The sequence below is a fragment of the Mobula hypostoma genome, chromosome 2, assembly GCF_963921235.1.
Source record: "Mobula hypostoma chromosome 2, sMobHyp1.1, whole genome shotgun sequence".
Taxonomy (NCBI): domain Eukaryota; kingdom Metazoa; phylum Chordata; class Chondrichthyes; order Myliobatiformes; family Myliobatidae; genus Mobula; species Mobula hypostoma.
The window spans coordinates 2,561,784-2,574,404 of record NC_086098.1 but is presented as its reverse complement, the minus strand read 5'-3'; the positions used below and the strand labels follow the sequence as shown (position 1 = coordinate 2,574,404).

The 12,621-nt window shown below is 43.1% G+C and overlaps 1 protein-coding gene across 1 annotated transcript in view; it reads left to right on the top strand.

Moving 5' to 3' along the window:
- The first annotated feature begins 7,458 nt into the window (after nt 1-7,458).
- Nucleotides 7,459-12,621, top strand: part of LOC134337788 (PC3-like endoprotease variant B) — a 941,886-nt gene continuing 936,723 nt past the window's right edge. The window contains exon 1 of the mRNA XM_063033034.1: nt 7,459-7,618. Coding sequence (XP_062889104.1) covers nt 7,459-7,618 — 160 coding nt within the window. The remainder of the gene's footprint in view (nt 7,619-12,621) is intronic.

Sequence of the window (12,621 nt, the reverse complement as noted above, 5' to 3'; positions counted from 1 at the left end):
CTTAACAGACCTTTTTGTGACTTGGGTAATCTTAAGATGCTTGAAAGTGGGTACAGAGGAGATGTCAGGGGTATGTTTTTTACACAAAGAGTGGTGAGTGCGTGGAATGGGCTGCCAGCAACTGTGGTGGAGGGCGATACGATAGGGTATTTTAAGAGACTCCTAGATAGATACATGGAACTTAGAAGAATAGAGGGCTATGGGTAACCCTAGGTAGTTTCTACAATAAGTACATGCTTGGCACAACATTGTGTTGTAGTTTTGTGCTGTAGTTTTTCTATGTTTCTATGTTTTTCCATTTCATCTTTTCCATTCTTATATTTTTTTCAGTTGTCTTTTGCTGGATTTTAAAAGCTTCCCAATCATCCAACTTCCCACTCACTTTTGTCCTTTCCTCGGCTTTTATGCAGTCCTTACCTTGTCAGCCATGGTTGCTTACTCCTGCAAAGTGAGAACAACTTCTTCTGTTGGACATATCTACCCTGCACCTTGTGAACTAGTCTCTGAAACTTCAGCCATCTCTGCTCTGCTCTCATCCCTGCCAGTATCCCCCTCCAATCCACCTGGGCAAGCTCCTCCTTCATGCCCCTGTAATTCCCTTCATTCCATTGTGATACTGATACATGTGGATACTACAGAGGGAGTGCAGAGGAGATTTACAAGGATGTTGCCTGGATTGGAGCGCATGTCTTATGAGAATAGGTTTCAAAGGTTCAAAGTTTTTAAAGGTGCATTTAATGTCAGAGAAATGTATACAATATACATCCTGAAATGCTTTTTCTTCGCAACCATCCATGAAAACAGAGGAGTGCCCCAAAGAATGAACGACGGTTAAATGTTAGAACCTCAAAGTCCTCCCCCAGCTCCCCTCCCTCCCGCATGTAAGCGGTAGCAAGCAACAATCCCCTCACCAGCAAAAAAGGCATTGGCACCTGCCACCAAGCACTAAAGCGTGAGCAAGGCAAGAGCAAAGACACAAACTTGCAGCACCCCAAAGAATACTTGTTTACCCGGCAATCAACATACCACAGACTCTCTCTCTTCCTAATAAGGGGGAAAGAGGTGTCTCCGTTTCACAGCAAGAGGGGAGACATAACAAACAACTCGCTGGTTTACGATGTTAAAAGTCCGTTGTGTCACTTTTTCTGAGCTCTGTGCCCAAAGATCTTGGGTCTCTGGGCACACAGCCTCAGAACTTCCTTCTCCCTTCACACACTGGTCTTCTGCTCGGACACTGACCTCTGATCCCCCGGCCTCCAGAGCCATGAAAACGCGGTCTTCCGAATGCGAGCGGAGATCTTAGGCCAAGCCCTTGGCGTGCCGAACAACGGCCATTCATAAAACCCATAAAACCCATTCCCGCAAAGAACCAAAGTCAGCATGTAACTCCAGGTCAGGTCTTCAAAAGAACCCTGAAAGGGAAAAATAGAGATACTAGAGATGGAAATAGAGCTGTTTCCGAAGGTGCAGGCAAAGGAATCATCATTAGGCACCATTAACCCTCCTAAGCTCCACCTTGAGTGAACTTGGCCTTTTCTCCTTGAAGCGACGGAGGATGAGAGGTGTATAAGATGATGAGAGGCATTGATATTGTGGATAGTCAGAGGCTTTTTCCCAGGGCTGAAATGGTTAGCACAAGGGCATAATTTTAATGTGCTTAAGTACAAGGGGGATATCAGAGGTAAGTCTTTTTTTTAACACAGAGGGTGGTGGGTATGTGGAATACACTGCCAGCAACAACGGTAGAGTCGGATACCATAGAGACTCTATGATAAGAGACTCGTAGATAAGTACATGGAGTTTCAAAAAATAGAGGGCTATTCGGTTGGGTAATTTTAGGCAGTTTCTAGAGTAGGTTATATGGTAAGCTCAACATCGTGGACCGAAGGGCCTTTAATACATTGTAGATTTCTATGATTCTATGATCCTATGTGGCTTTTGCTTCTCCCTCTCAGGTAATGTAACATAACCTCGACGTTACCTCCCTCTCAACTTGCAGAATAATTTCAATCATAATATGATCATTTTCTCCTAAGGGTTCCATTACATTAAATTCCCTAATACTGTAATTTTGTATACTTCCCTCAAATATTTTCTCAATCTTCTACATTCCGAGGAATAAAGTCCCTTGCTATTCAATCTTTCCTTATAACTCAGGTCCTCCAGACCTGAGAACATCCTTATAATGTTTCTCTGTAGTTTTCCCATAACTCCTTGGAGTTAAAGGACTGCAGTGCAGAGCAGCCACCAAGAACATTCTGGAGGCTGCTGAAAAGACAACGCGGTGGCTGTGGATCCAGAGGGGGGGATCCGTGGATTAGTGCGCCACTTGGACACAAGTCGGGGGCTGATCACTCCCGGCTGGGTCGCCCGGTCGAGGTTGTCTGATGATTAAAGACCCGAAACACCCTATGACCTGGGGTTCATCACTGAAGACATGCCCCATGTAGCACCAGAAGGTGTATTCTACATCTTCAACCTTATTTACATCTTTCCTGTAGGCAGGTGAATGAAACTGCACAGGATATTCCAAATTCGGCCTCATCATAACTTCAACGTAACATCCCATCTCCTGTACTCAAAACTCAAGGCCAATGTACCAATGTGCTTTTACCACCCTATCTTCACATGACACCACTTTCAATGAATTATGGACCTGTATTCCCAGATCCCTTTGTTCCACCACACTCCTCAGTGCCCTGCTGTTCACTGCGAAAAACTATCCTGGCTGGTCCTGAAAATGCTGGAGGAACACAGCAGGCCAGGCAGCATCCATGGAAATGGATAAACAGTTGGCATTTTGGGGTGAGACCTTCATCAAGACTGGAAAGGAAGTGGAAGAAGCCAGAAATGAATGAAGTGTCACAGATGTTGGTTGGAAGGGATTGGCCCAAGGGGCATAAAATGGAATCGAGGTTGACCGTCGCTGGGCAACATGGTGGTGTAGTGGTTGACATGTCACTATTACAGTTTTGGGCTTTGTATGTCAGAGTTCATGTCTAGAGTCTTTTGTAAAAGGCTTGTACATACTTCCCGTAAATGTTTGGGTTTCCAGCAGGTGTTCCTGTGATTAGCCTGGGGTTAAGTAAGTATTTGCTGGGTAGCATAGCTTGATGAGCCAGAAGGGCCTGTTCTGTGCTGTGCTGTGTTTCAAAATAACATTTAAAAATAACTAAATAAGTCCAAGTTGTAGATGAAGCATCCATCGAGGAAATCTGTTGAAACTAGTTTTCCTTTCCGGATTAAATTTGTTCCATGTATTTAAGAAAAAGGTGGCTGATCATTTAACATGATTGAAATACAGTTTAATGTGAACCACTGTTCCTTTCCCTGCTGCAGTGCTCCCTGTGATCTGATGACCTTGAGCAATCTTCACCATTAATCACCCACTAATGACCGATGGACACATAGCGCAAAGCCCAGTGCAGGTTAATAGACCATTCTTAACACATTCTCAATTAAATAAACAGCCATTCCATATGGTTAGCATAGCAAACATTGGGACTCACACTTTATGTTTTAGAAGGTGAGAAAGGGCAGATGTGTTACCTCATTGCAATTACAAGGGTCTACATACTGAGTTCAAACTGTCCATAGAACCATAGAACCATAGAAACTACAGCACAGAAACAGGCCCTTTGGCCCTTCTTGGCTGTGCCGAACCATTTTCTGCCTAGTCCCACTGACCTGCACACGGACCATATCCCTCCATACACCTCCCATCCATGTATCTGTCCAATTTATTCTTAAATGTTAAAAAAGAACCCGCATTTACCACCTCATCTGACAGCTCATTCCATACTCTCACCACTCTCTGTGTGAAGAAGCCCCCCCTAATGTTCCCTTTAAACTTTTCCCCCCTCACCCTTAACCCATGTCCTCTGGTTTTTTTCTCCCCTTGCCTCAGTGGAAAAAGCCTGCTTGTATTCACTCTATCTATACCCATCATAATTTTATATACCTCTATCAAATCTCCCCTCATTCTTCTACGCTCCAGGGAATAAAGTCCTAACCTATTCAACCTTTCTCTGTAACTGAGTTTCTCAAGTCCCGGCAACATCCTTGTAAACCTTCTCTGCACTCTTTCAACCTAATTATATCCTTCCTGTAATTTGGTGACCAAAACTGAACACAATACTCCAGATTCGGCCTCACCAATGCCTTATACAACCTCATCATAACATTCCAGCTCTTATACTCAATACTTTGATTAATAAAGGCCAATGTACCAAAAGCTCTCTTTACGACCTTATCTACCTGTGACGACACTTTTAGGGAATTTTGTATCTGTATTCCCAGATCCCTCTGTTCCACTGCACTCCTCAGTGCCTTACCATTAACCCTGTATGTTCTACATTGGTTTGTCCTTCCAACGTGCAATACCTCACACTTGTCAGTATTAAATTCCATCTGCCATTTTTCAGCCCATTTTTCCAGCTGGTCCAAGTCCCTCTGCAGGCTTTGAAAACCTTCCTCACTGTCTACTACACCTCCAATCTTTGTATCATCAGCAAACTTGCTGATCCAATTTACCACATTATCATCCAGATCATTGATATAGATGGCAAATAACAATGGACCCAGCACTGATCCCTGTGGCACACCACTAGTCACAGGCCTCCACTCAGAGAAGCAATTTTCTACCACCACTCTCTGGCTTCTTTCATCGAGCCAATGTCCAATCCAATTTACCACCTCTCCATGTATACCTAGCGACTGAATTTTCCTAACTAACCTCCCATGCGGGACCTTGTCAAAGGCCTTACTGAAGTCCATGTAGACAATATCCACTGCCTTCCCTTCATCCACTTTCCTGGTAACCTCCTCGAAAAACTCCAACAGATTGGTCAAACATGACCTACCACGCACAAAGCTATGTTGACTCTCCCTAATAAGCCCCTGTCTATCCAAATGCTTGTAGATTCTGTCTCTTAGTACTCCCTCCAATAACTTACCTACTACTGGTGTTAAACTCACCGGCCTATAATTTCCCGGATTACTTTTCGATCCTTTTTTAAACAACGGAACAACATGAGCCACTCTCCAATCCACTTCACCCGTAGACAGCAACATTTTAAATATTTCTGCCAGGGCCCCCGCAATTTCAACACTAGTCTCCTTCAAGGTCCGAGGGAACACCCTGTCAGGTCCCGGGGATTTATCCACTTTAATTTTCCTCAAGACAGCAAGCACCTCCTCCTTTTCAATCTGTACAGTTGCCATGGTCTCACTACTTGATTCCCTCAATTCCATAGATTTCATGCCAGCTTCCTTAGTAAATACAGACGCAAAAAACCTATTTAAGATCTCCCCCATTTCCTTTGGTTCCGCACAAAGCCGACCACTCTGATCTTCAAGAGGATCAATTTTATCCCTTACAATCCTTTTGCTCTTAATATACTTGTAAAAGCTCTTTGGATTATCCTTCACTTTGACTGCCAAGGCAACCTCATGTCTTCTTTTTGCCCTCCTGATTTCTTTCTTAAGTATTTTCTTGCACTTCTTATACTCCTCAAGCACCTGATTTACCCCCTGTTTCCTATACATGTCATACAACTCCCTCTTCTTCTTTATCAGAGTTGCAATATCCCTTGAGAACTAAGGTTCCTTATTCCTATTCAATTTGCCTTTAATCCTAATCCTGTCCACTGCTAATGATTTTTATTGTATCTGTGGATGTGTTTACTGGCTGAGTTGCTGTTCTAAAAAGTGAAGTGGCAGCTTCTGTACATTCTGGCCACTTTATTAGGTACCTCCTGTACAGTCAGGGTCTTGAACCTCTCCACTTCAAGGTTCGACATGCTGAGCATTCAGAGATGCTCTTCTGCACACCACTGTTGTAACGCGTGGTTATTTGAGTTACTGTCACCTTCCAGTCAGCTTGAACCGGTCTGGCCATTCTCCTCAGACTTTTCTCATAGATGCTGCCTGACCTGCTAAGTTTCTCCATCATTTTGTTTGTGACACACCTCGTGTCTACTATGCTGTGCATCGGAGGAGGTTATGAAGTGATCACACAAGCAAGTGCTTCCACAAAGCATCCACACATCAGTGATGAGGGATCTTCAGTGTCACCCCTGAACAACACGACCAAGGGCAATGTCCTTCTTTTCTTTGGACATTTTCTATGTCCTTCAGATGGTTCATGAAACTACTTCTTTTACTTCTTTTACCTCTTCTTTTTCTTTCAAATGTGGTTCTACTACTGTCGGAGTCTGTGTTATACATACGGGTGTGTGTTTTTGGGTTATTGAGCTATCTGCCGCTTTGCTGTCTCTGAGAGGGTTCTGTGAGGTTTTGGGCGAAGCCTGTGGCCTGCAGGCCAGGAAGCCTAGAGACAGAGTGTGAACCAATAGTCAGCTCTATTTCTCACTGACGTTGCTGGTTAAAGCACCAAGGAAAATTGAAATCATTGAGGTGAGTGCAGAGAGTAAGTTGGTGTTCAGCTTTGACTACCAGTTCCTTGCTCACTGCTGCTAGGGGAAGATGTCTGTGTGTAGCAATCTCTCTCTCTCCCTCTTGCTCGCTACACCCGAAGGAAGGTCCCTGCATTCAAGTGGTCTCTCTTGTCTTTCAATGCTTTCAGAGGATGGTGCTGGATTCCTGAGTCTTGGGCTAGGATCAATTAATGTGGTTTGTGGTTTGGAGTCTGTCGTTCACGTCATGACGCATTTGTGGTTTCTGGTCTCTCCATTTTTTGATTTTGAATTGGCATGCCTTTCAGATAACTAACACTGAGTTGAACTGAATATGCCTGGACTCTTTTGATTTTGTGTTTTATGTTCTGTTTTTCATTCATTTTTTTGTGTTGCCGTTTTGTGCGATTTGTTTTTGTTTTGCGCATGGGAGGGGTTGATGGTTTTTCGTTTAAATTGGTTCCATGTTTTTGTGGCTGTCTGTGGGAAGTGTTGTATACTGCAGAGACACTTTGATAATAAAGGTACTTTGAATCCTTGAGTCTTACGTCTATGGTCAACAAATGCTCTTCACTTATCTAAATAGCCACATTTCCACCTTTCCTGTGGGACACCACGGTAGCTTAGCAATTAGTGAGATGCTATTACAGGTTGAAGTGTCCGAGTTTGGAGTTCAATTCCAGTGTCCTCTGTGAATAATTTGTACTTTCTTCCGCTGTGTGTCTGTGTGGTTTCCCTCCGGGTGCTCCAGTTTCCTCCCACAGTCCAGAGACTAACTAGTTAGTAGGTTAATTGGTCACTGTAAATTGTCGTGTGATTAGGCTAGTGTTAAATCGGTGGGTTGCTGGGTCACGTGGTTCAATAGGCCGGCAAGGCCTGTTCTGCACCATATCTCTAAATAGAAATATTAAGTTAAGAATTATCTGCATAATGTTTATAGCGAATCAATTAAATGAAGAAATCCTTTACTGTTTACTCATCAGACTGTTAGAAATGCTGCTTACACAAGTACATGAAAGATGCATGGTACACTTGTTTAGAGATGTTGAGTTCTGAAAGCCGTCTGATGAAGGCAAGTTGTCACTGCAGTAAACATACTATTCTGTTCCACAGCCATGGTACTCGATGTGCTGGTGAGGTTGCAATGGAGGCCAATAATTCCTTTTGTGGCGTAGGCATCGCTTACAATGCAAGAGTTGGAGGTAAGTGTTTAACCATAGTATAGAGTGTTAGTGAATCATATTTGCTCCATAATTCCAAAACATAGTGTACAAACTATATAATACATACTTTTTATATATTTCACGGCTACAAATATCTATGGCAGAAGACTGACAACTCTACTTCTGGGAATTAAGTAATAATTTACAAAATAGTGAAATTCTGAGAATGATCAAAACATAATATTCTTACACTTTATAATAGAACAGAAATAATATACACTTGCATGTAATATCCCTCATTGGCAAACTTCCAGAAAAGATCAACTAGCTCTGAAATTGATCTGACGAAGGGTCTCACCCTGAAATGTTGACTATTTATTCCTCTCCATTGACCCGCTGAGTTCCTCTAGCATTTTATGTGTGTGCTTTGGATTTCCAGCATCTTTTTTGTTTACAACTATCCTTTATTCTTTTCACTCGATCTGCAGGCATCAATGAACGTGACAACTCTAGCCGTTTCCCTGTCTCTCAGCTTGTTGAAGATGTTCTTCCTTGTTTCCAATCCTAATTATCGAGTCATATTGAGAGATCTCCTGCATCACTTCCTGTCAGCTCCCTCAACATCCATCATTAGCATTCCCTTATTTCCATTCCATCTGCTATTCCATTTGACGACTAAGTGTCAGAATCTGGCACTTACTTCTTCATCAGCTTGCTAGCCCACTCATTGTCACTGATTTCTCAAGTTACTTTCCCCACCTTCAATACTGTTTGAACAGAAGATTTCTATGACTAAACCTGAGTAAGAACTCCAGGAGCAGAGATTCATCTTTGACCTCATGCACCAAACACAGTACACAGAGCAACCCACACAAAATGGTAAAGGAACTCAGCAGGTGAAATGAATAAACAGTTGAAGTTTCAGGCCGAGACCCTTTTTCAGGACCGGAAAGGAGGGAGGGAAGACAACCTATTAGAAAGTGGAGGGAGGGGAAGGGGGACAAGCTAGAAGGTGATAGGTGAAGCCAGGTGTCTGGGGATGGGGTATGAAGTAGAGACTGGGAGAAGATACGTAGAAAAGGTGAAGGGCTGGAAAAGAAGGAATCTGATAGGGGGGGAGAGTGGACCTTGGGAGAAAGGGAAGGAGGAAGAGCAACAAGGGGAAGTGAGAGGCAGGTGAGGAGAGGAAGTAAGAGGTCAGAGTGGGGGGATGAAAGAAGGAGGAAGGGGGAAGGAAAAATCAGTGTTCATCCCATCAGGTTGGAGGCTAGCTAGATGGAATATAAGGTGCTGCTTCTCCACCCTCATGAGGAGGAGACCATGGGCTGATGAGAATGGGATTGGAATTAAAATGTATGGCCACCGAGAAATTCTGCTTTTTTGCAGATAAAGTGTAGGTGCTCAGCAAAGCAGTCACCCAATTTTCAGTGGGTCTCACCATTGTAGAGGAGGATTCATTGGGAGCATTGGATACAGTAGACAACACCGGCAGATCCACAGGTGAAATATTGCCTCACCTGCATGGAGATGAAGGAGGTGGTGAATAGGCAGGTGTAGCACATCAGTCACTTGCAGGGATACGTGCCGGGGGAGATTAGAAGAGAGGAACTTAGAGACAATGGAATCACATAAGGAACACTATATTCCATTGACTTTGAATTCCTATAGACTCGGACCCCAAGATCCCTCTGATCCTCCACACTGCCAAGAGTCTTACCATTAATACTACGTTCTGTCATCATATTTGACCTACCAAAATAAACCACCTCATGCTTATCTGGTTTGAAATCAATCTGCTACTTCTCAGCCCATTTTTGCATCCTATCAATGTCCTGCTGTAACCTCTGACAGCCCTCTACACTATCTACAACACCTCCAGCCTTTGTGCCGTCAGCAAATTTACTAACCCATCCCTCCACTTCTTCATCCAGGTCATTTATAATAATCATAAACAGTAGGGGTCCCAGAACAGATCCCTGAGGTACACCACTGGTCACCGACCTCCATGGAGAATATGACCCATCTACAACCACTCATTGCCTTCTGTGGGTAAGCCAGTTCAGGATCCACAAAGCAATGTCCCCTTGGATCCCATGCCTCCTTACTTTCTCAATAATCCTGGCATGGGGTACCTTACCAAATGCCTTGCTGAAATCCATATACACCACATCTACTGCTCTACCTTCATCAATGTGTTTAGTCACATCCTCAAAAAATTCGATCAGGCTCATAATGCACGACCTGCCTTTAACAAAGCCATGCTGACTATTCCTAATCATATTATGCCTCTCCAAATGTTCATAAATCCTGCCTCTCGGGATTTCCTCCATCAACTCACCAACCACTGAAGTAAGAGTACATTATATCTGTACTTTCTTTGGAAAGGTTGAAGAACCGAGCTGTCATAAAACCGGTCCAATGGTTGAATTTTTGCAGAGTTTCTAATGGTTGGATGTTTTGCACATGCGTCAAGCTTTCTCCTTGATCCAGGGCTATTATATTGTTTATTGCATATCCAAAATAGAGAACAACGTCTGCCCCCTCCCAGTGTTACATGCACTGATAACATAAGGATAAAAGAGAATTTCAAAGGTACCAATTTTTCAATGGCTGTTTCTATAGCAACTCAAGTATCGTTGTGTTTTGCATGATCACATTTAAAGAGAGGTGGAGAGGCGTTTATGAATCTGCAAAGGAAAGTGTTGTTGAGACTGACTTTCGCTGGATGGAGTTTCTGTCTGTATTCCCACGCACAGGTGAATCGCACCATCAGGGGAGGAATCCCAGTTAAGGATGAGTGCCTTCCTTAAAGAAGAGCACTCACTGGACTGCTCTTATGCCTCTCTTTAGTTGCAGAGGTGACAGAGACTTTTGGGAGAGGGAGAATAAATTACTTCATTCACATGCTAAAAGCGTACCTGGCTCACAAGGAAACATGTGTGTGCCTTTGGTACCCTCTCTGCAAATTTCTTGACACAGTTTGTGCATTTGTACTCAGAAGTCATGCACTTCCACAACATACGTATCCAGTATTTTTTATTTAAATCTAGCAAAACCAATAACTCTGCATACAACCATACTGGATTTACAGAGAGTAGGATCTCTTTGCACATGTAGTTGAAATTGATTATTTATCTTAGATGTTAATCTTGCATTCTGAGAATAAAATTAGATGTCAACACAACAGATTCGTAGGAATTCAGAGCTACACACACAAAATTCTGGAATTCTGAAGGTTGGGTGGGAGAATATCATTGAAAGCTTTCGAATGTTGAAAGGCCTAGACAGAGTAGATGTGGAAAGGATGTTTCCCATGGTGGGAGAGTCTAGGACAAAAGAGCACAGACTCAGGATAGAGGGGTGCCCTTTCTAAACAGAGATGTAGAGAAATTTCTTTAGCCAAAGGATGGCGAATTTATGGAATTTGTTGCCACATGCAGCTGTGGAAGCCAGGTCGTTGGGTGTATTTAAGGCAGAGCTTGATAGGTTCTTGATTGGACATGGCAACAAAGGTTATGGGGAGAAGGCCAGGAACTGGGGTTGAGGAGGAGAAAAAATAGAATCAGCCATGAATGAATGGCGGAGCAGACTTGATGGGCTAGGTGGACTAATTCTGCTCCTATGTCTTATGGTCTTATGGTCTTAAGTGCTGGAGGAACTCAACAGGTCAGGCAGCATCTATGGAGAGAAATAAACAGTTGATATTTTGGGCCAAAACCCTTCATCAAGACTAGAAAGGAAAGTGGAAGACACCAAACTAACAAGATGGGAAGGAGAGGAAGGAGTACAAGCTGGCAGCGGGTAGATGAAACCAAGTGAGGGGGAAGGTAGGTAGTTGGGAGAGAAGGGACGGTGAGTTACTGTCCCCTTTCTGGCAGCTTGAACCAGACTGGCCAGTCTCCTCTGACCTCTGTCATTAACAAGGTGTTTTCACACACAGAACTGCTGCTTACTGGATGAGTTTTGTTTTTCACTCCATTCTCTGTAATTCTAGAGATTGTTGTGCATGAAAGTCCCTGAGGATCAGCATTTTCTGAGATACTCAAACCACCCTCTTTGGTACCGAGAATCATTCGACAGTCAAAGTCACTTAGATCACATTTCTTCCCCAGTCTGATATTTAGCCTGAACACCAGTTGAGCATCTTGACCATGTCTGCATGCTTTTAGGCATTGAATTGCTGCCAGATCATTGGCTGATTAGATATTTGCATTAACAAGCAAGTGTACAGGTGTACCTCATAAAGTGGCCACTAGGTGTATATTAACTTGCAAATAGCTAATGTATCTGAGAGTGTGTTACAGTGAAAGACACACTTTAGGATAATACCAATGCAATAAGTAACGTATCGGAATAGATGGAATTGGCTATATTCCCAGCTACTCACCATTTCTCCTTCCTGCCACATAATCTGTATGAACAGTCAACATATTAGCATATAACATACATTCATTATCATATAAATGATGAACTCAACCATTTGGAGTTGTCTATGTGTCACTAAGTATACTAATCAAATAGTAATGGTGTAATCCATGTGAGTAACTCTCCAATGTAAAACCATATGCTGGCTTGTTAGCAAATATATATCGGAGCTTTTAATTCAGCCTTATATTAGTGTAGATATAACTGTACTAACTCCCGTATGGACAGTCTCAAACCCTGCTGTGAAGGATGGAGTCGAGGACATGGGCTGACAATCTCATCCAGTAAAAACCCAGAGCTACAGAAACACTAACAGAAGCTCCAAAGACCTTATCCCTGGGGAAGCAAGGATCTTTGAAGATGGGCTACACCTGTCCCATTTGAAAGATTGTCCCAGGACAGGAAACTCTAATGAACTACTGTTGGCAGCCTATGACCTCAATGGGCTTAGATATTAATACCAGTTAACAAGTTTGAGTTTGAGCAACAATCATTCGAAGTTTAAAAATGTAAACACGAGCAATTCTGCAGATACTGGAAATTCAAGCAACGCACATCAAAGTTGCTGGTGAACGCAGCAGGCCAGGCAGCATCTCTAGGAAGAGGTACAGTCGACG